Source organism: Helianthus annuus, chromosome 16 (genome assembly GCF_002127325.2).
Source record: "Helianthus annuus cultivar XRQ/B chromosome 16, HanXRQr2.0-SUNRISE, whole genome shotgun sequence".
Classification (NCBI taxonomy): domain Eukaryota; kingdom Viridiplantae; phylum Streptophyta; class Magnoliopsida; order Asterales; family Asteraceae; genus Helianthus; species Helianthus annuus.
In genome coordinates, this window is record NC_035448.2 from 59,142,675 (window position 1) to 59,167,895 (window position 25,221).

The 25,221-nt window shown below is 39.1% G+C and overlaps 1 protein-coding gene across 1 annotated transcript; it reads right to left on the bottom strand.

Annotated features, from left to right (window-relative positions):
* Positions 1–16,134: 16,134 nt before the first annotated feature.
* LOC110892631 lies at positions 16,135–18,078 on the bottom strand. The gene is made up of 2 exons (XM_022139787.2): positions 17,010–18,078; positions 16,135–16,459 (listed from the first exon to the last, which is right to left on the bottom strand). Exons 1-2 carry the CDS (start codon positions 18,072–18,074, stop codon positions 16,397–16,399), a joined length of 1,128 nt encoding a protein of 375 aa, XP_021995479.2. The 5' UTR covers positions 18,075–18,078; the 3' UTR covers positions 16,135–16,396.
* Between the last annotated feature and the right edge of the window lie 7,143 nt (positions 18,079–25,221).

Below are 25,221 nucleotides of genomic sequence, written 5' to 3' on the forward strand. Positions count from 1 at the left end.
ACAATGTTATGGATAAGACCCTTTTGAACCCATGTTTAATGTTGTTTTTAATTATTAACATGTTAATAATAAGATAGATATTTTTAAGTTAAACTATACGAAATAAGCTAAGCTAAAATAGATATTTTAAGTTATAGAGATAGCAATAAAACCCAAACACGATGGATAAACTCGAAACCTAACAAATTTAGTGTGGGGTAATCAGGTTTTGGATTAGTTTTAACTTATTTTGCGGGTTTGGGACATGTTTGGGCCATTTACCTGACCTGATTACCCGATAAAGCGTACCAGTTTCAGAGGCGGAACCATAGTGTAACGAGGTGTAGCCCGTAGTGTTTATTTTTTGGTTCTTTACAAAGGATACCCCTAAAAAATACGAGGGTATCTTTAACCAAAAAATAGGATACTTGATATTACTAAAATCCCATTTTTTATAAACTCAAACATTTTACAACCCTAAAACCTATAGAATAATTAAGCATGAATGATAAAATAAGCCCAATTTAACAATAACTAGGATTGCGACCCGCCGCAATGCGGCGGGAATTCTTTAGTTTTAACTAAGTCAATCTAAGACCTGCACGTTATGTTAAACCTGTCAAACGGGGAAAAAATACATGATGTAAAGACGTTCACCCACACACGCACGTTGCGTCGTGTTAAATCGCAAAATTTAGAACGAAACGTAAAAACGTTAAACCAAAGACGCACGTTGCGATGTGTTAAGTCACAAAATTTAAAACTAAGCATAAAGCGAAAAATTTACGGAAAATGAAAACTATAAAGGACCAAAATTGAAAGTAAAAAAAGTTATGAGGATTGATTGCAAAAGATAAAAAGTTTTGGGTTAAAAGTAAAAAAAAAAAACAAAAAAAAGTTATGAAAGTAAAAAAAAAAAGGCAAATTGGATTTAAATAATCCCAACTCACTGTTATTGGCCAATAATAATCCCAACTCATTCAATCACCAATAATAATCCGAACTATTCACTTTTGTTTGTAAAATACTCCCAGTTAAAAAAAACACTAACTAGGTTAAAAATTTGCTGATGTGGCTTGCCACGTCACCTGCCACATCAGTTGCCACGTCATCAAAAACGCCACATCAACTACCACGTCATCAAAAATGCCACGTAGACTGCCACATCAGCTGCCACATCGTCAAAAAATGCAACATCAACTGCCACGTCATATGACACATCATCTAAAAGGGCCACATCAGATGCCACATCAGCAAATTTTAAACCTAGTTAGTGTTTTTTTAACTGGGAGTATTTTACAAACAAAAGTGAATAGTTCGGATTATTATTGGTGATTAAATGAGTTGAGATTATTATTGGCCAATAACAGTGAGTTGGGATTATTTAAATCCAATTTGCCAAAAAAAATCATTTTTTTTTGAAAACCCCCAAAGCCAACGTTACGACAACCATAATACCATATGCATAACCATTTTTTCTTTAAAAATCTCCCAAAGCACACCCCGCGTTGCGGCGGGGAGTAAAACGGTGTCAAATAGTACTAATGGAACCGTCATCGACCACCAACACTGACTCGACCTAGGATATGCGTGTTGCGACGAACCTGACATGGAAAAATAAAGGTAAAAACGTTGAACCACACATGCACGTTGCGTTGTATTAACTCGAAAAATTTAGAACTGTACATAAAATGAAAATTTACGAAAGGTGAAAGAAGTTAAATTGCAAATAATGAAAAGTTTTGGGTTAAAGTTAAAAAACAAATTATGTAGGGTTAAAATTGTAAAAGGTAAAAACATTTGGGTTAAAAATAAAAAATCAAATTTTTTTTTTTTGAAAAACACACAAAGCACAATGTACAAGTGATGATGCACAAAAATGTTGCAAACTTATATATGGATTAATATAATTGAAATGATGCCCTAAATATAATTGATAAAGTTGGCCCAAGACCCAAAACAATATTATAATTGAATAAGTGATCTTGCTCTTCTTATGGTGAAAACCAAAACACATAGTTCTTATCCTTTGCTTTATCGAGTAGTGAAGCTAGTTTTAATTTTACCGGTTGCAACCACAACCGTTGAAAGATATTTTTCTAAATTATATGGGCACGGAATATTTGAACAATGTTATGGTTTGTGAGGTCGAAAAAGAAATTTTTCATAAAGTAAAAGACGACGATGTGATGGAACGATTTCAAACTATGAAAAAAGAAGCAAACAAATCTATTTGATATTTGTTTTACTTTATTGGATTATCATTTTTTATTATTGTATGATTGCACGGTAATATTTTTCGGGATACCCCTAAATTAATGGGCTAGATTCGCCACTAACCCATTTACTTGAATTGAGAAATGTGAGAAGCATTCTAGACCACACATTTTTACTAAACAAGACAAATTGCTTCTAATCGCACGTGTTTAAGAGGGTTTTTTGGAATTATACATTTGTGTATATTGTCAATTTTTAACTATACACTTGTGTATACTATCAATTTTTAAAGGGTTATTAGATTTTATCACCCTCAACTATCGGCCTTTGGCCGTTGCCACCCGCAACTAACACTTTGACACCCGGCACCCCCAACTTGACTTTGTGTTTGCACTGGCACCACTCAGTTAAATATGCTCTAACTTGGTTAGTAATTTGTCCGACGTGGCACCATTTGGCTGATGTGTAAATGCTGATGTGGAAGATGAGGTGTTATGTCTCATTTATCCCTCTCGTTTATAACACAGACATCCCCAAAAAAACCCTAATATCCATTTCTTCAATTCATCCCACAAAATCACAGTAATAACTTCGATTCATCCCACAAAATCACAGTAATCACTTCGATTCATCCCACAGAAACCCTAATCGAGATGAGTTCATCTTCCAATTCTTCGTGGAGTGTGAACCGAACCGCTAAATTGTTCAAGGTTGATTTGGATGGAAACTTGTATTGTCATCATGAAATTGTTGCTGTTTTTCGCATCGCTGGTCCTAGAAGTGTTCGACATGGTGATCAATTTTATGGTTGCCCTCAATGGCCTGTAAGTTGTTTAATTATGGATTGAACTTAAATTCTTGTTGAAACTGAAGTTGGAATATTGTTTTGTAGTTATCCGATTGCAAGTTCTTTATGTGGAAACAAGATTTCGACAAATTTTTCGAAGGTCATTCAAACTGTAGTTCAAGTCCAGTAAGTTATCAAGAATTGAAGAATGAGAACTTGCAATTGCAGAACAAGTTGCTGCTCGAAGAGAACACGATGCTGAAAAGACAAATTCTTGGCAAAAAGTCCAAGTGGAAGCAACCATTTGTGTTTACTATGTGTTTTGTCATTGCCATATGGATGTACATTTTGAACAAGTGATTTAATTAGGTTGTACAATATTGAACTTATTAATGAAAACAAGTTGATAGTTGTTTAGTATGTTTATTGGCCAATTGATAGTTGATTTTGCATTGTACAGTCTTGACTTTTGCATCAGTTGGTCTGTTTTGACCCATTTGGATGATTTGCTAATGACCAAACCAAAGTGCAACCAACAGTGGTCTGTTTTGACCCATTTTGGATGATTTGGTAATGACCAAACATAAGTCAGCAGCCAACAGTGGTCTGTTTTGGCCCATTCGGATGATTTGGTAATGACCAAACATAGATAAATGACCAATACTAGTCTGTTTTGACCCATTTGTCATGATTTGGTATTGACCAAACCAAAGTGCAGCCAACAGTGTTCTATTTTGACCCATATTAGTGAATACTGGTCTGTTTTGACCCATTTGGATGATATGGTAATGACCAAACATAAGTTAATGACCAATAGTGGGCATGACCGCACCTTGTGATCATATGCATACTTGTGTAGCACCTTGTGATCATTTGCATACTTGTGCAACACACAGCTGTTTTGACACATTTCTTAAACAACTGTCATATACACACAGCTGACATATATATACCACAGCTGGCAAATGACCAATATACCCCTGCAAGATTTAAAGGTTATATAACCCACTGTTATATACACACCACAACTGTCAAATGACCAGTTTCCCCTGCAAGCTTTGAAACTTATATAACCCACTGCAATATACACACCACAGCTGTCAAATGACCAATTTACCCCTGCATGCTTAAAAACTTATATAACCCACTGCAATATACACACCACACCTGTAAAATGACCAAATTACCCCTGCAAGCTTTAAAGCTTATATAACCCACTGACATATACATACCACACCTGTAAAATGACCAAATTACCCCTACATCATTAACATTAACAAACCAAAACATTACATACTACATTAAGTCATTACATTACATAGATTCATTACTTAACATTAAGCCTACATGATTCTTGTCCAAAACAGGCATTACAAAACATTAAATTGTCCAAACATAAGTCAAACATTCACCAACTAAGTACATCCTTCTCTGTTGCCCTTCCCTCTTGGTCTTCCTCTTTTAGCTGACAGTTTGCTCCCTCTTTGACTGGTTGGTTGGCTGTTGAGTTGACTTGTCTGTTGAGTTGACTGCTGTGTTGACTGTTGGGTTGACCTTTAAGTGGACTTTCTCTTCCTTATGTTCCCCTTTTGTCTCTTTGATCCAGGTTCAGCTGTGAGCAATAAATTCACAGTAGTTAGCATAATTAGAGATCTACAACAAATGAAATAAAACACTAAATTTCCACCTGTATTAATGTTCCCTTTTTAACCACATTTTCTCTTGTTATGACCTCTTGCTCCACAAATACCACATGTCATTATAACCCCATGCTTAGTTAGTTTTCCTGGCTTTTTAGGATCCTCGTGAGGGTCTGTCTTTCTGTTCTTCTTAGGCCTACCAAGAGCAACTTTTATTGGAGGTGGATCCATTGGATAATCAACCTTTGGCCAAATCATCATCAGGATTATCTTACATTCAAACAACAAATGAGAAACTTCAAAACTGTGAATGGTCAAGGCCATCAAAGTAAGGATGATCCAAAGCAGCTTTAGCTGAAATCCTTTTATTAAGGTCATATATTAGCATTTTTTGAAACAACAAATCATGGAATTAACACATCAATGTTTAACAAAACTCAAATTACTACTAAACAAAAAGCATTATGTTTATGGAGGATACCGTGAGAAGGTCAACGCCATTGATTCCCAATGATGGAATAATGTGTGACAAATTCTTACGTTCATACAGAGGAAATGTTTTAGGCCAGTACTTTAGAGTGCTTACCCCTGGCCACACGGCTTCAGTTGGTGTCCCAAGCAAACTACAATTTTGAGTGATATCACAAATGATGCAATGGTGTACCGTTAAATATATACAGTCAGCAACAAACAAATACATGAAGAATCAACTGGTTTTGTTGAAATTCCAATTATTAGGTCTAGTTAGTCTTAGTTAACCCTTTCACATAAAAAAATCCCAAGATAGCATGGCCCTTTGTTTTATAAAGCGTAACGCGCTTCGAGGTGTTTAAGTCTAGAAAACCAAGATGGGAGCAAGAGCTTCAGGTACAACCAAATAATTTATGTACACCCAAAAGCCGCATCTCTCGCATCTATTATACATGCAAACCATTCATGATCTCTTAATCATGTTGATGGTTTTTACATATATGCCTCCACAGGACCCTATGTTGAAAAGTTTTGACTCACGTTTGCAAAAAGAGTTATAATGATGTAAATTGTGCTAAACCAATGCCAAAGCTTTATGTTGCCTACTTGAATGTTAAAATAAAACATGTCATTTCATCATGTTAAGTTGTAGAAAAACCTGAATATATGCTGCAAATGCGAGATCTCAGAATCACCATGAAACAAAGGCCATCCTATTGACATTTCAGCTGTGCAAAATTACAATCCAAATTAGTAACACTAAAATCAAACACTTTAGGAGGAACAATGGTTAAACATTTTTTCCTAACCCCTATACATAACAGCTTGAAAAGCCAACCTAAACCCTATCCACATCGTGGAGTAGGGATGAGCATTTGGTATTGGGTACCGGTGCCCACTTTTTATCATTTTTAGTACCGGTAAAATGCCGAATTTTACCTTCAAATACCGGCACAATACCGAATATTTCAGTACCGGTACCCAGTTTTGACAATTTTCGATACCGCTATTTTTGGTACCAGTTCGATACGGTACCATGCTCATCCCTATTGAGAAGCACATATAACCCAAATGCGCATATCACCACAAAATCTAGCTCTTAAAAACTTTATGTTGGCCTATTAATAACCCAAGTCATATCCCTCCTATTGGTTGAAGCCTTGCACAACTAGTCTTGTTTTTTTTCTAACAATCACCCCACGGTCATCTTTCTTACATTTAAACAACCACTTCATATTTATCTTCTTGTCATTATCCAGTAGATCAGCTAACTTTCACACGCCAAGCTTTTCAAATTGCATTAATGTAGATCCCAAAACGTATCCGGATCACAGTGGTTGGTTGTTTTAGTCCAAAACACCTATTGATTAAGTGTTTGAACTATGACTAGTCAAGAAATATCAAGAATGAAGATGAAGGTGAAGCTAATGGATTGAGGAATACAACTAGTGTTGTATTGAATCCAAACAGAATGATATAACAATAAACAACCTTGGAAATCAGATCAAAGCTCAATAAGAATGTAAACAACACTTGATTCCACCAAGAGCCAAAAGCTTGAATGTGTTACAATGCTTGGGGTATTTATACTAGCATCCTGACTAACCAGCAAATTTATAAATTTGCTGGAATCTTAACTACACTAGGTCAGGAATATTACTTCTAGATAATTACAAAACAACCCCCTAAACATTCAAAAGGCATACAAACTACAACTAAACTAATCCAGTACAAGTACCAACGATCTCACATGCTCTAACAATATCCCCCCTAGATCGTTGCGTGCTTGTCTTCTCATTCTTCCGTGGTGACCACTGGATCTTCTGTTGTAACCACTGGATCTTCCGTAGTTTGCTTTTCTGGCTCGATTGGATTTTCTTCCATAACGATCGTTTCTGGTGGTGCGACAGTCTCCGTTGGTGCTACCGGAGGTTCCTGATTAACATTGGCTTCACTTGATTTTGGGTCCTCCTTAGCGGCCTCATATGTGGATGAGGCCGGAGGTGTTGGTGTGACTTGAGAGTCGGTGGTGGTTGGATCTGCAGTTGCAGTAGCGCTTCCTTCCACTGTTGTCTCATGTTTCTTTTTCTTTCGAGCTTCTCTCTTTTTCTGCTCTTTCTCTTTTCGCTTCTCTATTTTGTCTACCATGTCGAGCATCTCCCTTTTTAATTTCCAGGCACGTTCCACTGCTCGCTGAAACAGTGCTGCCTCTTCAAGATTTGCATTTCCAGCTCCGACATTGATACGACTCGCATTCAGCATGGTGAGATCAGACAGCCCGAACTGAAACACGTCCATAGGGTCCAGTATTCGAATATCAACATTGTCGTTCGACCTTATTACAGCTTCACCGGTTTGACTATCGTAGAACCATTTCTTGAAATCCTTAAGTGCCACAGGGATTTCTTCCGGAAGCTTGACTCTGGTGACTACTTTAGCAGGGTTAATAACCCACGTCACCTTTCCCTTGCCTGTTACTGGATCGAAAGAAGTTTTGGACACTCGGCGTCTTGGGCGCTGTGGGGCATGATTCGGGAAGTTCTTGTCGCATTCACTTGTAATTAGACGTTCAAAGTCTCTTCCGATGCCTCTGTCACCATGATTGAGCAAATTCATACGCCCAAGCTCTCTTAAATCCCACCTTGGGAGCGAGAAAAGATCAAATCCTGTTGCGAAATATTGTATCACACCACCCCGTCTCTTTACTACAAACATGCCCCTGAGGTTATCATACATCCAGCTAATTATTTTCTCAGTTTCCTCAGATTTAACGACCTTTATCACTTGATGAAGATCAGGGAGCTTTTCTCGTTCTTTTCTGAACCACTCGGGATGTTCAGGAGCAAATGTCTTGCCGTCTTCTTGCTCATATAAGACCTCGTCTTCTAGCCCCCACTCAACAAAGGTTGGTGGCATGACTTCTCGATCTGCTTCCTCTTCTTCGCTTTCGTTTCCCTCCAATGCCTTGTCAACCGACTCTAATCTCTTTTTCTTTGCTTCGGCTTCCTTTTCTTTGCGAGCCGTTTCTTCTTGAATGAAAGCTTCAAAATCGAAGATTTCATCAAATGTAAACATCGGCTCAATGTTCGCTTTTTCACATATTCCCCGCATCATCCTGTAGAGCTTCTCCAAACTGGCTTGCTGAAATCTGACAAACTTGGCTTGCTTGGCCATGTATGCCGTCATTTCCTTGTTCTTCTTTCTCTGATCCTTAAGTTTCTCTCTCAGGATGTTTGTATCATTGACTTGATTCTTTAACAAGCAAATTTCTTTCGCCACGGAAGGCCCGGTGTCCTTTATCAATCGATCGAACAAGTCTTGAAATGGTCGTAGCCTTTGTGGAACAACGGGTGGTTTTGAGATTCTGGTGGGTTTGACTGGGGAAACCTTTGAAGTACCTTCGCCTGCTTGTGCCTCGTCAGGATCAACAAGAATTTGATCAACGAAATCATTGAGGTCTTGAACTTCTTCAGGAACTACTTCGGGCATCTCGGAAGAAGATATTTCTTTACGTTTCAGGCTCTTTTCTCGTTTCTCTTTCTCCTGCATTACATGAATGGCTTTCAGATCTTGAATATTTTTGCGTTGCTCTTCAGTTTGTGCCGCCCTGATTGCAGAACTCATCAAACGTTCAGAACCTCCTGTTGTCTTTTTCTTCTTAGGAGGTTCTTCATCTGCAGGTTGCTTGCCCTTTCGTTTTTCTTTGCTACTTCCTTCTTTGGCGGCTGCTTCGGCCTGTGCTTGTGCTGCTTTCTGTTGTTTAGCTTTGACCCATTCTTTGTACCTCTGATATGCAGCTTTCACGATGGGTAGTCTTTCAGCTCTGTACATCCAGTCGTGCAACAAAACCCATTCGTTGGTTTTGATTTCAGTATATTGTCTACTTGTGGGCACGTGGAATTTGTAGGTATTTCCGTCATTGGGGAGGTCTTTGTGCTGATCATTTATGAGCATTTGAATAAATCTCGGATACATCGCCCAAGTCGCTCCATTTGCATTTTCTCTCATATAATTGAAAATTAATCCAGAGAGATTGAATTTTTGATTTGTGCATAGGCTCAGCATAGCTGCAGACCATTCCAAATTTAAGCCATCAAACCCGCCTTTTCGATGCGCTAGACTTGTCGAAATTACATAAACAATAAACCTCCAATCCTGAGTTAGACCGCCCCTTTTAATCTCCTTCTTATTTCTAAAATCCCCTGCGTATCCCATTCCTTTGAAACCGTCAAGAATATCGTCTTGACTCATGCTTTGTGGTTCATTACTGTTGTCTTTGAGCTTCAGAACTTTACGTACCCTTTCCTCTGTCACTTCCACTCTTTTGTTGCGTACTGTTGAAGAGATTCCTGGTTTGTTGTTTATTGACTCCAGCTTTACGTTCTCCCAGAATTCTCGAATGTGAAGAGGATAGACAGGAACAGAAGTCTCTACTTCATGACCAATTCTGCTATTGCGAACCCATTTCGATACATCTTCGAAGTCAGTTGGTACTTGATCGAGATTTATGCTCTGGTTATGCTTGAGGGTTTTATCCCATTCGAGTACTTTCACCATACTGCACAGAAAACGAGGCAAGTTAGAGTGTGCGGATACCAGATAGACTATGTACAAAAATTGAATTTACATAAGACATATACAATTTAAACATGAAAATAAATAAAAAAAATTGAATATATAACAACTTCGCTGCCAGATCAGATATTTTCTTCGCTAATGTTGGCCATAGACACAGATTACCGGATAGATAAGTTAAATCCGCTAGCGAATTTAACGAAAACATGGTTTTGGCACGGAACTGATTTTGTCAGCGGAGATCACGATCTATCTCGCCATCCGGGCGGATTAGATCAAATGACTCGGTGCTTGAACTCGCGTTCAAGACTTGATATCTTCGCTGACTTCGCCAACACATCTGATCTCAGTAACTATCGACAAATTCGCTATGTTCGCTGGTGGATCAGTCATGATTTCAAGTAAATCTTCGCTAGCGAACTTAGCGAAGACATCGTTTCATTACCGGAAATGGTTGATCAGCGAAGATAGCGATTTAGATCACTATCCGAGCGAATTAGATCGCTCGCTGATCGCTCGAACTCGCGTTCGAGACTTTTGGAGTTCCCCTAAATATTTTCGCTGACTTCGCTGGCACCATAATAATTTCGCCATATTCAACCGTTTCTTACAAAACCCCTTTAAAACCCTTAACCTGTTCATATTCAAACGATCCCCTTTTTGATCTTTTAGCCTAATCTATACGTTATGAACTCAAATGATATCGGAATAAACACTGATGCGAACATGAACATGATTAAAGATTTCTAATACAAACCCAATAAACAATCCAACAAACAAATCCCCAATAAACAACCCAAACCCTCAAACAAAAGCAACACAATGATATCCGCCATGACTAAGGATTTAAACAGATAACTACCAATTTGATGAACGATAACTATACAAACAAGCATACCTTGATATCTTTGATTGAAAGTGAACTTGTGTTGATGATAATAATCAGATCAGAGATGAAGAGATGAAGAAGATAAAGTGACCGGCGATGAAATGGGTTAAAGTGAAATTTTGAAAATTTTAACAGTTGTAAAAATATATATATATATGTACGGTTAAAGATAACCAGCGAACTTGTAAGTTCGCTGGTATCTTAAATTCGCCGCCCTTGTTGCCTTGTCAAACAGTTTTTGATTTCGCGTGTTGATTTCAAACTTTCTCGAAAAACGTGCCCATTTTTGTTTAAAACCTTGTTTATTTCAGAATATTCACAGTAATGCTAAAATTTGGGCCATTTTGACTCCGAACTTCAAATTTCTTGCTTTGCGAGGATTCATTTAACTCAGAATTTCCTGAAATGTCTGACACTTACCGAACTTACCTGCAGAGGATCATACTGCCAACACTTGCCACATTCTTTATATATTATTACTATTATATTACTAACCAGGGCACAAGAAAAACTGTCAGTATGTTTGTCCGCTTAAATCCATGCATCCTTCTTTCAACGTACCTTCGGAGAGCGTGTTTTTATCATGTTTTCGGTAATTTTGACAAGTCTTCGATGGCCCCCACACAAGCTATTGAAAATAGAATCATTACGCCCTCGTGAGTCCCACATCAGGACATACCCCCACGATCAAGGTATGCACAAAGATTCCTCATAACGGGTGAGTATATTAGATTCATTCTCTTCAACGATAGAACGGAGATCAGGTCTGTACTTTCGTACAACAGAGATTCCAGGAACTATCGAGGGTTAAGATAGATGGTTCGGCGAACAGGTCAGTACTACCGTACAGCAGAGTTGCCTACTGATCTATCAGAGAATTTGGCCAAAGATGGCACTTATTATGGATTTTGGCCAATAATGGTGCTTATTATACAGGGTTTGGCCTTTTTTTTTTTTTTTTAAGGCACTTATTAATAAGAGAATATCATAGCATCGCGTCTAGGTCAGTACCACCGTACAGCAGAAGAGCAACTATGATATCCTCCGAATGACATTCCAATATAAAGACCCGAAATCTCAGACTTTGGCAATCCGTCAACGCAAGATTCAAGACCATTAAGCCATATGCCGCAACGTGTTACCCACTGAGGTACGTAATGCCTGAGAAAAGCCAGAATTCTTGTGTAGATATTATGTTCGGCTCCCTACCAGCAGTTTACTCGTCGGTGTTGCTGAATCTACCGACACGTCGTTGCTTGGTACCCTGATTGTATATTGTATTCTGTTCAAAGAGATGACAAAGTGTTAGCAATTTTCTATCACTTCTTCTAACAGGAGTCTGACATAAGCATCTGTTTCAAGGATTTTCTAAATATCCCCCCTAAAATTTTCATTTTCGTAAGTCCATTAGCCCGAAAATAAAATTTTAACAAGAAAATCTTTTTGGTGGGCGACATTTTTCAATACTAGTTTTATTTTCAACAAGCAAAAGCTTTATTATATTGATTTTAATTAAATTTTTTTTTTTTTTTAATCAACACAAGATTCATTTCCAATCAAGGAAATTAACCATTTCTAACCAGGTTACCAACTGGTTAAAACGGGTTTTGTCAAAAGCTTTCGTAAAGATGTCGGCACGTTGCTGTGTCGTATCCACTGGCACCACTTGAATGTAACCCTTTTCGTAAGCGTCTCGAATTGCATGAATGCGAATTTCGATGTGCTTGGTTCTGGAGTGGTGCACGGGATTCTTCACAATTCCCAGACAAGCCTCATTGTCGATGAATATCGGAGTCTTCATGATGTTGATTCCGTAATCCAACAACTGATTCTGTATCCAGAGAACTTGTGAACAGCAACTGTATGCCGCAGTGTATTCCGCTTGAGCTGTTGACGTGGACACTGTTGTTTGCTTCTTGCTTTGCCATGAAATCAGCCGGTTTCCCAGAAATTGGCATCCTCCTGAAACCGACCTGCGATCCACTTTGCAACCTGCATGATCGCTGTCAGAGTAAGCAATTAAGTCAAAATTACTATCTTTAGGATACCAAAGCCCTAGTTTTGGTGTTCCTTTCAGATAGCGGAAGATGCGCTTTACGGCAATCTCATGGGATTCCTTGGGATTTGTCTGGAAACGAGCGCAAAGACAAACTGCCCACATGATATCAGGTCTGCTTGCTGTCAGATACATCAAGGATCCGATCATTGAGCGATAGAAAGATTTGTTCACTGACTTTCCCTGAGGATCCAAAGTGAGCTCTGTTTGGGTGGCGAATGGCGTGCTTGCCACTTTGCAGTCATTCATGTTATATTTCGAGAGAATGTCCCGAATATACTTAGCTTGATGAATCAGAATTCCATCCTCCCTTTGCTTCACTTCTAAACCCAGAAAGAAATTCAGTTCTCCCATCATGCTCATTTCGAATTTTGCCTTCATGATCGATTCAAACTCTCTGCACAAGGCCTCATTGGTTGACCCGAATATGATATCGTCCACATAGATTTGGACTAGCATAACATCTTCCCCTACCTTCTTGGTGAAGAGTGTCATGTCAATCGTCCCTCTGGAATAACCACAATCCAGAAGGTATGTGGACAGAGTTTCATACCAGGCGCGTGGAGCTTGATGAAGGCCATAAAGTGCTTTATCCAATTTGAAATAACGGCCCGGAAAATGAGGATCTTCGAACCCTGGAGGTTGACACACGTAAACTTCTTCCTTGACTTTCCCGTACAGAAACGCACTTTTGACATCCATTTGAAAGACCTTGAAGTTTCTATAAGAGGCATACGCCAGGAATATTCTGATTGCTTCCAATCTTGCAACTGGAGCAAAAACCTCTTCGTAGTCAATCCCCTCTTCTTGTCGAAAACCCTGCACCACCAATCGAGCCTTGTTCTTGATAACCACCCCACGATCATCCATCTTGTTTCGAAAGACCCATTTAGTGCCGATAGGAAACTTTCCTTCAGGTAGATCTACAAGTTCCCACACTTTGAGTTTCCTGAATTGGGATAATTCTTCTTGCATTGCCTGAACCCAGCTGGAGTCTTGAATAGCGTCTTCGATGTCACGTGGAACTGATTGTGATAGAAAAGCTGCGAAGAGACCTTTGTTGATGCTTGCTGACTGCCCTCTAGTGCGTACTCCTTCTTCTACTGCGCCAATGACATTTTCAAGAGGATGATTTTTATTTGTCTTGTAACCTGCATTTGTCAGAGATTCGATTTGCTGCGGAAGGTTGGTGAAATGTTCGTCGACATAAATTATTGGTGGATCATCGTCTTGAGTTGGCTCATTCACATTTGCCTGTGAAGAAGAAGCACCATTTTCTTGGGTGTTCTCAGGCGAAGTGTGACCAGTTGATTCATTTACAGCCATAATCGGATCAGCAGATGATGGAGATAATCGAGTGGTGAAAGGAGTGAAACCAATGTCAGACGAGTCAAACAAGGGTTCAACTTGAACGTCTTCGACTGGCTCAGGGTCAGACGCAGTTTCCGGAATTTCAAAGTTATTGAAGATCACACTCACATCATAGAACCAGTCAGGAGTGCTTCCAGTGTTGGTGTAATTTCCTTCTTGAAAGTCCACATAGTACGATTCGATCACCATCTTTGTTCGTTTGTTGTAAACACGGTAAGCCTTCTGAGTGGATGAATACCCCATGAAGTAGCAGATATCACCCACAGCTTCAAACTTGACGAGATTTTCTTGAGTGTTCAACAGAGTGCACGAACATCCGAATGGCCTGAAGAAATCTATAAGAGGCTTTCTTTTGAAGAGAAGCTCGTATGCTGTCTTTCCATGAGGTTTCACGATGAGCACCCTGTTCAGAACGTAGCATGCTGTATTAACTGCTTCAGCCCAGAAGATAATTGGAAGCTTGGAGTCCACCAGCATGGTTCTTGCAGCTTCAATCAATGTTTTGTTCTTGCGTTCAGCGACTCCATTTTGCTGAGGAGTTCTGGCTGCACTGTATTGAAGATGAATCCCTTTTTCTGCGCAGAATGATATGAATGTCTGATTTTTGAATTCAGACCCGTTGTCGCTTCTTATGGACTTCACTTTCCGTTTGATTACGTTCTCTATTAAGGGAATGAATGCTTTTAAGACTTCAGCAGTCTCGCTCTTTGCTTCAAGAAAATATACCCATGAAAATCGAGAGAAATCATCTGTTACAACCAAACAATAAGAGCTTTTAGCGAGACTTTTAACACTGATAGGACCAAAAAGATCCATGTGCAGTAACTGAAGTGGTGCAGAAATCGTGTTCACTGCTTTGGTCTTGTGAGGTTTCTTATGCTGTTTTCCCTGGGCGCATGCAATACATTTTTCAGAAAATGGAAATTCTTTAATCGGAAGACCTCTAACTAAGTTTAACTTAGATAGTTTATTCATATTTTTGAAATTGACATGGCCCAGTCGTCTATGCCAAAGCAGTGACTCCGATTCTGAAGCTTTAGAGATAAGGCATGTTAGATTGTCATTTGTCTTTGCATTCTTCATGTTGAGCACATATGTGTTGTTCTGTCTTGGAGCAGTAAGCATGATCATTTCTGCAGGAACAACATAACCCGGCTTCAGGAACAGGCATTCCATGTCATTGAACAGCACTGAGATTCCTTTATCACACACTTGAGAGACGCTCATGAGATTATAGCATAACTCTGGAACATAGTTGACATTTTCCAGCGTGAGAGCTTCGGATACTACATCGCCTACTCCAACAATCTTCCCTCCCTTTTCGTCTCCGGCAAAGGACACGAAGTCGCCATCAATAAAGCGGAAGTTCTTCAATAGTTCTTTTAACCCCGTCATGTGTCTTGAGCATCCGCTGTCGACGTGCCAGATGTATTCCATGAGCATTCGAAGCCATTTCTGGAGCTTATTCTGATATATACAAATATACAAATATACAGATTAGTTTGATTTAGGAACCCAAATCTGTTTCATTTCAAATCTATCGTGGTTTTGACCCACTTTGACCTCTTTTTGTTTCCAAAGATACGCAGTTGAATCAACCAGATTTTTAACAGATTTCTTAAGATAATTTAGTTGCTGCGTGACGTTTGTAATAAAATCATGTTCTGGTCTAGGAAACTTTTTGGTTTTACAATGTTTTGCTGTATGTCCTAAATGACCACAGCGAAAACATCTTTTATGTCTGGGTCTTTTGGTGTGAGAAGATGATGTATGTGATGAGAATCTTGAGCTTTTTGCTTTCTTCATTTTCTTGTCCACTCTGCTTTCATCTTCGGGAAATTCTTCATCACTGTCTGAATCGAGTGAGCTTTCAGACGTGTTGTCCTTGCTTGAATTTTGTTCTTCACTTGCTTCACAACTTGAACATTCGAAGCTTTCATCACTTGTTGCTTGATCTTCAGTTGAGATTTCTGAATGCGAACTTTCTGATGTCTGTTCGTCTTCTGTGGTAATGGCGCTTGATTCTACATTATCTTGATCTTCAGTAGCTTTCTTTTCTGATTCTGTCATACCTGTTCTGGAAGGAATAAATTCGGGAATTTCCTTTGTAAGGAATTTTCCAAAGCTATTCCTTTTTAATTCTGGCACAAATACAGGAGATTCACAAGCAACATTATCATCACGACACGCATAATTCAAACCATGACATTCAGACACATAAGGTTCATGATCACGGGTCTCAAATGTAGGCACATGGCCCTTACAGTCATCCACAGATTTAGTTTTAGGCACTTGGCCATTACAGTCATCCATCCTACTTAAACTATTACATTCATCCTTAACATTGTTTTTAGAACAATTCCAGACGAACCAGTTAACGGTGGAATAACTGTCGCCTGAATAACCAATTCCTATTTTTGACCCTCCGCAGTCTCCATCATCATCGCACACATCTTCTTTACACTCAATGGAATCTGCATTGCTTTTAGAACAGTTAGCAGTTGTCTCATTTTCATAAAATTCATTTTGTTCAACTGAGGCCTTTTCATTTATGAGATCATTTTCGGGATGAGGAGTAGGCATAGGCACGTAGTTTTTGCTGTGAGGCGGAAAGAAAAGTTTTCTTTCATTTCCGTGCCTATCATTATAACCAATCCCGTCTTTCACAAACGTTGGTCGTTGGCAATTTTTGATGTCAGTAAAGGCCTTTTGACTGACATTCCATTTATCTATTATAATCTGGAGTTTGTTCTTTTCATTTAACGCTTTTTCTAACCTTTCAGTAAGATCATTTATCATAAAATCTTTTCTAAACACAAATTCTTTAAGAGTTTGCATTTCAGCCAAAGTTGAGTTCAACTTTCTCTGATATGCAGCCTCATTTTGTTTAAGCTCATTATTAATTTTCAAAGCTTTGTCCTTTTGCCTTTCAAACTCCAGATTCAGGAATTTATAATGTGCCACGACATCAACGCATGCTTCGGAGCATAACTTCTCCTTGAAACTAAGTGGAATACTATTTACCAAGTCTTTGTCAGCCTTCTCTTTTGATGCATCTGCTTTCATGGCTGTAGCTTGAACTTTATCCTTTCCTTTCTCAGCATCTTTTTCAGCTTTATCACCAGACTCCACTGAAGGCAGAATACCTTTCAATCCCTGGTCAGCATCATTGTTTCCAGTTGGGATTCCCGTTGTCTGCTTCTCAAAGTGCTTTGCAGATGATTCACTAGAGATTTTGGCCATCAGTGCTTTGTTGACTTGTTCCTTAGCTTCAGTGATCTCTTCGCTCCAGTCATAGTCTTCAACAACCAAAGCCTTTGGCGTGCTGGGAGAAGCGTTGCTTTTGTTCTCTTCGGCAGTGATCTGTTTAGCAGCATGAGTAGCTTCACTGTTTCCCTCTTTCAACATCGGACAGTCACGCTTGAAGTGTCCAAGATTCTTACAGTTGTAGCACCTCAGCTTAGACTTGTCAAAACCAGCTTTTCCAAGACCTAATCGCTTGCCTGTCTTGTCTTGAAACTTCTTCAATCTCAGAGTGATCATGGCCATTTGCCATTTCAGATCCATTTCTTCCATATCATCTGGATCAACCTGATACATGTCTTCGGCAGTAAACATCTCCTTCTTCAATTCCCCAGACATTAGGGCTTCATAGCTGCTTAGGAAAGTGTTGAAGAGTGCCACATTCTCGGTTGAAACTTTCAGTGCTTGAGTATCGACAGTGATCGTTTTCTCAACAAGTTGTGGGGCTTTAGATGCGCTTGCGGAAGCATTTGCATAAATTAGATCAGAAGCTTGTGGAGTAATGCCCCCTGAAGCGAGAAACGCTACATTCTTCAGTCCTGCTGAAGGTTGAGTTGCTTTAGGTTGATATCCAGCAGTGTTCATCTCTCTCTTGTTTACGTCCATTTCAAATGCCCTTAGAGTGTTGATCAGATCTGTCAGAGTAACAGGATTAGGATTGTTGAGGAATTCCTTCTTGATCATCATACACTGCAGGCTCCATTCCTTGGGGAGCGAGTCAAGCAATTTCTTTATTGCAGCACGATTGGTTACAGGATTTCCAGCTTTCTTCATTTTGGTCATCATGTTTTGGTGGGCGAGTTGTGGTTCCAGTTTCAAGTTCCGCTTGAGCGATTGGACTTAGTTGATTTAGCGACATTTTTCTTTGTTTTTGACAAACGTGTGCTGAAACAGGCTTAAATTCGCTGACAAATCTTTAATTTCGCCGGCGAACGATGTTGACTGATGATCTCCGCTAACTTGTTCGCTATCTTCGCTGACACGATGTTGGATCCTGCACGAACACCAATTTATCTTCGCTGACAAATCAAACACCAAACGAAGTTAGGTTATAATTGCCGGAAACCGTGATAGGAACGCTGTGATTCGCTAGCACGGTTCTCGAAGTCGCCTTCGATAAATTCGCTAATGGGTCAAATGATACTGTTTCGCTGATGATCAGCAAATTTGCTCGAACGTTAGTCGGCTAATTTGCTGATTATGCGACGGAACACTCAGCGATTCAGACAATATCGCTATGTTCGCTACGTTCAAAATATATATTCGCTGTATTCAAAATTATCTTCGTTGTATTCAAAATTATCTTCGCTGTATTCAAAAACTCATCGCTGCATTCAAGTTATCTTCGCTAACCAGAGGGTTTATCACGAACTAAAACCCTCTAATCACTCAAAAACAGCCCAAAAACCATGTTTTGATGCACCAAAATGACCAAAATGACTCCTTAACCAAGTATTAACAACAACCTATCAATTAAACACACCAAATCAATCCATTTTAAGCCCAAAAATTTGAAAAACCTTGAAACTTTGAAAAACCTTCAAAACAATGAAAAATCTTAACAAGAACACAACAACCAAGAGCACAAAGGCTCTGATACCAAATTGTAGATCCCAAAACGTATCCGGATCACAGTGGTTGGTTGTTTTAGTCCAAAACACCTATTGATTAAGTGTTTGAACTATGACTAGTCAAGAAATATCAAGAATGAAGATGAAGGTGAAGCTAATGGATTGAGGAATACAACTAGTGTTGTATTGAATCCAAACAGAATGATATAACAATAAACAACCTTGGAAATCAGATCAAAGCTCAATAAGAATGTAAACAACACTTGATTCCACCAAGAGCCAAAAGCTTGAATGTGTTACAATGCTTGGGGTATTTATACTAGCATCCTGACTAACCAGCAAATTTATAAATTTGCTGGAATCTTAACTACACTAGGTCAGGAATATTACTTCTAGATAATTACAAAACAACCCCCTAAACATTCAAAAGGCATACAAACTACAACTAAACTAATCCAGTACAAGTACCAACGATCTCACATGCTCTAACAATTAATTCCTCTTGCATAGCATTCACCCAAGAGTCTTCCATTAATGCTTCTTTGTACGTTTTAGGTTCGATCTGAGAAATGAAGCACGAACAAGAAAATTAATTCTTCTTGCTTGCCACCTCAAAATAAAAACAACTTAATGCGCTTTGAATTTAACTTCACGTTTGAACACCGTTTCCCAGATTACCAAGAATATTCTCATGTGGATGTAAGATAGAGTTTGGGGAATGTTTGTATCTAGAGCATTCACCACTGAATCTAAATTATTCATGTTTTGCATGGCTACTTCTTCATTAATTGGTGCATTAGCCTGAACCAACTGAGGTACTGTAACTCGATTCTTGACCTCATTGTTTGAATCTTCGTCTTAAATTGACAACAATTTGTCATTGTTTGCATCTGCAAACTCGGAATCATCTGACATAGCGACATTATTTGGAATCAGGTCTTGAATGTTTTGCACAATTTGGGATGAACTAGAAACCCCAGCAAAATTAGATCCACCAAATACTGTCGGTCTGACAATAAACGGTCTTGGTATAGATGGTTGAGAAATACTCTATCGCTGATAATACAATGCAGCAAGTTCCTCTTCTGTTGGCTTTGGGGGAAGATTAAACGACTTCCACATATTGCCATAATCAAACATCTAATCATCATCGTTATTGGCTTTCGGCATTGTATACATATACAATCCACATGTTGCCATTCAACCACTTAATTCATACTCGGTAAGTGATGTGTGCATGGTGCTATATATTTTAGGTGTATATTTTAAGCCCTTTTACACTTTTTAGCCAAGTTTTAAATTTATAAAACATGATATTTACTAACACTAAACACACATATGGGCAAGTGCACCCATCGTGGACGTAGTATAGTGTTGGTAAGATACCGAGGTCGTCCAAGGACACAAGAGCTTTTAGTACCAGTTTATCCTCAACGTCTAATCAAATCAAAAGTTAGAAAAAGGTTTTTAAACTAGAAAAATAAAACTAACTAAAATGCTGAAAAATAAAATAAAAGTAAAACAGATAGACAAGATGAATCACTTGGATCCGACTTGTGTGTAGTGTAACCTTTGATTATTTCCGCATTTTGCCACTGTTTAAGAGATTATCTTAGTTATTGTAGTAGGCCCCTCTTTTGAAGGTGACGTTACCCTCAACCTAGTAGTTTGAGTCAGCAAGGATACAATCCTAAAGGGTCGGTTATTGAAAGATAATTAATTAAGTTATTAATGCATAATGTGGTAGGCCCCTCTTTTGAAGGTGACGTTACCCTCGGCTAAGTAGTCTGAGTCAGCAGGGATACAGTCCTAAGTAGCTGGGTTAAAGTTTTAATAGTAGTTTAACTTATGAGGGGATCAAAGAGTTTGGACCCCCGCCATCCAATACCGGTGGGTATTGAAGGAGGTCCTACTAAATTTGACCCAGGTCCTTTGCAGGATCTATACACTGAACAATAGCAAGACTCTTACCAAACCGTTCCCTTAACCCCCGACCAGGTAGCCAACATATCTCCATATAGACCGTGGAGATATGAATGGTGAAAATCTTTTATTTTATATAGACAGTAAAATAATGCCAAGACACCATGGACAAACGATAAGGAAGAATCACATTCAACATAAGAAACTAGTTATTATAGTCATTAATACATAACCAAATAAAAAGTGCGAAAAGATTAAAAATAAAAAGTATTACACTAAACACTTGTCTTCACCAAGTGATGTAAGAGACTTAGGCAAACATGGCATTTGATTGTCAAGAACTCTTACGATCAATCTTGGATCCCGAGACGACTCACACACTCTATGATGGACAATGGATGATGGTGGTGGATGATGGTGGTGTATGATGGTGTTGTGATGGTGGTGGGTGGTGGGTGAAGTGTGAGAGAGGTGGCGTGCCAAGGGATGAGTTGCAAGTGATCCAAGCACTCCTATTTATAGGCTGAACAGGAGCTCGGGCATGGCCCCGTGTCCATTGGGCACGGCCCCGTGTCCATCCTTCTCTCTTTCTTCATTAATTGCAGTTTGTCTGCATTAGTTGACCACGCCCCCGTGTCCGCTGGGCACGACCCCGTGTGCAGAAGCGTATCTGTACTATCAAGATTTCCCTAGATCCTGCGAATCTTAGAGTTAACCACGGCCCCATGTCCGCTGGGCACGGCCCCGTGGGGCGATAGAAGCTTCTACAGCTTTGTCTTTTCTGCAGACACTTGGGCACGCCCCCGTGCTCATTGAGCACGGGGCGTGTTCAGCCTTCTGTTCTCTTGTTTTGCTTGGGAAGATGTTGTCGGGGAGGCCGGGCATGCCACGTTTGTTCCTTTTCTTGTATTTATGTTACATTTAGCTACCTTTTTTTCTTCTTTTGTTTATTTGAGCTCATTTAATCCTGAGAATACAAAAGGAAGACAAAAACACACTTTTTCTAACATTAGTACTAAAAAGGGTTAGTTTTATGCCACAATTGATGTAATTTATATGTTGCATTTTGTGCACATCAAATACCCCCACACTTGAATCTTTGCTTGTCCTCAAGCAAACTCTTTATAATGTGGCTTTACACTCCCAAATGGAATGGGTAGAAGAGAAGGTTTTGGGCTTGTCATAGAATGTCGGGATTTCCAAGATTCTTTATTAAGTTTTATTTTTGTTTATTTACAATCCTATTCGTAATGATTTATTAAAAACGTTTCATAAGATAAATTATTTATTAGGGCATAACATGCCTTTTTAAAATTCCATTTATATACATGTTCACATACCTCACGGGGGAATCACTCAACACTCGGCCGAAGATATATTTTTAGTGAATCATTCAAGAGCGGCATGGAACTTACTCCTACCTTAAGCTTGCCAAGCAATCAATCCTTCTTCTTTTTAACTATACACCTTTGTAAATATCAAGAGGACTTTTGGGGTGAAGGGTTAGGCTTGGGCTAAAGGTGGGTGGTTGGGTTAGTGGTTAGTAAAAGGGCGAAAAGCGTAAAAAGCGTCGGTTTTCATAAGACTCGTTATTTTTCAAAACTTTTTATTTTGATGAAGCATTTCTTTCAAACAAAGTTGTTTTTGATAAACTTGTTTGTTTATTTCTTTAGGCTACATCATATATATATATATATATATATATATATATATATATATATATATATATATATATATATATATATATATATATATATATATATTTATTTATTTTTTTGAGTCATAAGAAAAACCGAGCTTGTTACTAAAACAAAGGGTTTAAAATTAAAAAGGGTTTTGGTGGGTAAAAGGGGTTTTTGGTTTGGGTTATGAAATGAAAAGGTTTAGGCTAAAAGGGGTTAACTAGGGGGATTTTGGGTAGGTGGTAAAAGAAAAAGAAAAATAATGGTGTAGAAATAAAAAGGGTTAGTCCTAATGCCTCCATCATTTACTTACTCGGGTTTAAGTTGGTAAGGACCGGGAATGTATCGTCGTGGCAAGTTCTAGAGTCGTAAGAACCAAGCGGCTATTCACACAAGAAACGAAAGATGAGCATTTAGTTTAAAGGTATGTATTTGTATGCTCAATAAAGGCTCAAAACTCACTTTTGTGGGAATGGGTTTTTATGTGATCAAGTATATATAATCAAATTTTAACTAAGCTTGTCATGTCGTTTCATAATTTTCTTATGTTGGTTCTTTTTATCACGACGCTATCGGTTGTAAATTTGTAAAAATATAATCTTTTTAGAACTTGAATTTCCAAACTTAAACTTAGACAAGTAAAAAAAAATGAAAATTTTTTGAAAAAAAAAATTGGGGTGATTAGCGGTTCCAATAGAGTTTTGTGTAAGGCTTGTATTCAGGACTTGCAAGATTCAAGGTTTTAGCATCCCCCCCCATACTTAAATTACACATTGTCCTCAATGTGTCCCAAAAATAAGTTTTTAGGTTGATTAAATGTGTAAAAAGGTGTTAAAAAACAAAGTTTTATGTTACTGGGCGTCTGGACACGGCCCGGTGGTGTCCGGGCATGGCCCCGTGTTCAGATCGCCAGTAATAAAAGTTTGTAAAAAGAAACAGAAGCCTGGGCACGGGGGGGTGTTCAGTGAGCACGCCCCGTGTCCAGTTACCTGAACTGGGCATTTTCTGCAGACTGTGCAGCATGGGGCCGTGTTGGGCGGGCACGGCCCGTGCTGAACTTGCTGTAATGAAGAAAAATTTGTCGGATGGCCTATTTCGTGCATGGGTTGCTGGTGCAAGTTTCCCTTGTTATCCTTCACCATCCCGAGTGTGTTTTATTCCTGAAAATTAAAACTAAACTAGAAAACATAAAAATTAATCTAAACTAAACTAAGGACAGTTCTGCGGAATACCTCCGTGGTGCGCCACGTTTATAAGGGTCCTTGGCTAGACCCAAAGCCTGGTCATATGTTACCCAAGTGGGATGTTTTGCATCCCATGCTACACCGTCGGAGAGCATCATCCAAGCTTGAGTCGATGACCTTCATGTAGTTGACCGGATCTTCGTCTTCTACTCTTTTTCCAACCCCAAACTTCACTTCCTCTTCCCTAAACTTCAATGTTAGTGTTCCGTCATTCATGTCTACCACTGCTTGTGCTGTGGCTAGAAACGGCCTCCCTAGGATGAGAGGGACTTCGGCGTCTTCTTCCATGTCTAGTATGACAAAGTCGGCCGGGAAGACGAAATTTTCGACTTTGACCAATAGATTTTCAGCGACACCTTGTGGATATTTGACGGATTGGTCGGCAAGTTGTATGCTCATCTTTGTAGGGCTCGTTTTTCCTTGGACGAGTCGTTTAAACATTGAGGCGGGCGAGGTTTATGCTAGCCCCAAGATCGGCTAGTGCATTGCGAATGGGGGATTCCCCAATTAAGCAAGGAATCGTAAAGCTTCCAGGATCAATCTTCTTTTGCGGGAGTTTGTTGAGTAGTAAGGCGGAGCATTCTTCGCCTAAGTTAACTTGCAATGATTCAATTTTCCTTTTATGAGTGAGGAAGTCACTCATAAATTTTGAATATTTAGGCATTTGAGTTAGGACTTCGATAAATGGAATATTAACATGCAATTGTTTTAATAAATTTTTAGACTTTGCGAATTGCTCATCGGTCTTTTGACGAATTAACCGACCGGGGTATGGAACCGGAGGAGCCTTAGTAGGCTCTTGAATTGGTGGAGAAGCCTTCTCTTGTTGGGGCGGAGTGGTGCTTCTTTCAGTTGGCGGTGATGGAGCCTCTTCGGAACCCACGGTACGGTTTCTCAATGTTATGAGATGGACTTGTGCTTTCGGGTTGGTTTCGGTATTACTTGGTAACGCGCCTTGTGGTCTCTTGGAGAAATTCTGAGCTATTTGATTTAATTGTTTTTCAATGTTTTGTATACTAGCTTGTTGATTTCTAAAATTTGATTCCAATTATTGAAATCGATCCGAGTTTTTCTTTTCGGTGTCGGAGATGAGGCGAGATACAGTATCTTCAAGCCTTTCTCGTCCACCTTGTTGTTGAGAGAAATTTTGTGACTCGTTTCTTGGTTGTTGAAAGTTTGTTCATTGGTTTAGATTTTGTTGGTTACTACTATTGCCGGATTCTCTCCAACCAAGGTTAGGGTGGTTACGCCATCCTCGGTTGTAGGTACCCGTTAGAGGACCCGACGGCCTAGGTCTATTATCAATGTAGTTTACCGACTCTGTTTGATCATCTACTTCTTTCATACAACTCCAATTTTCATGTGGCCCACCACACCCTTCACAAGCCATAACCGAGACCGTTTTTGCCATTTCTAACTTTTTTATCTTTGAAGAAAGGGCCTCGATTTGGGCTTGTAAAGAAGTGCTTTCGTCAACCTTATAGGCGTCCAGGGCAATAGATTTATTGCCTCG

Coding starts and splice junctions, on each gene's coding strand:
- LOC110892631 (XM_022139787.2), bottom strand. CDS start 18,074: ATGATGACCAAAATGAAGAAAGCTGGAAATCCTGTAACCAATCGTGCT. Junction 16,460..17,009: donor AGAAGGCTGACAAAGACTTG/GTAAATAGTATT, acceptor AAAGCAATGCAG/ATTCCATTGAGTGTAAAGAA.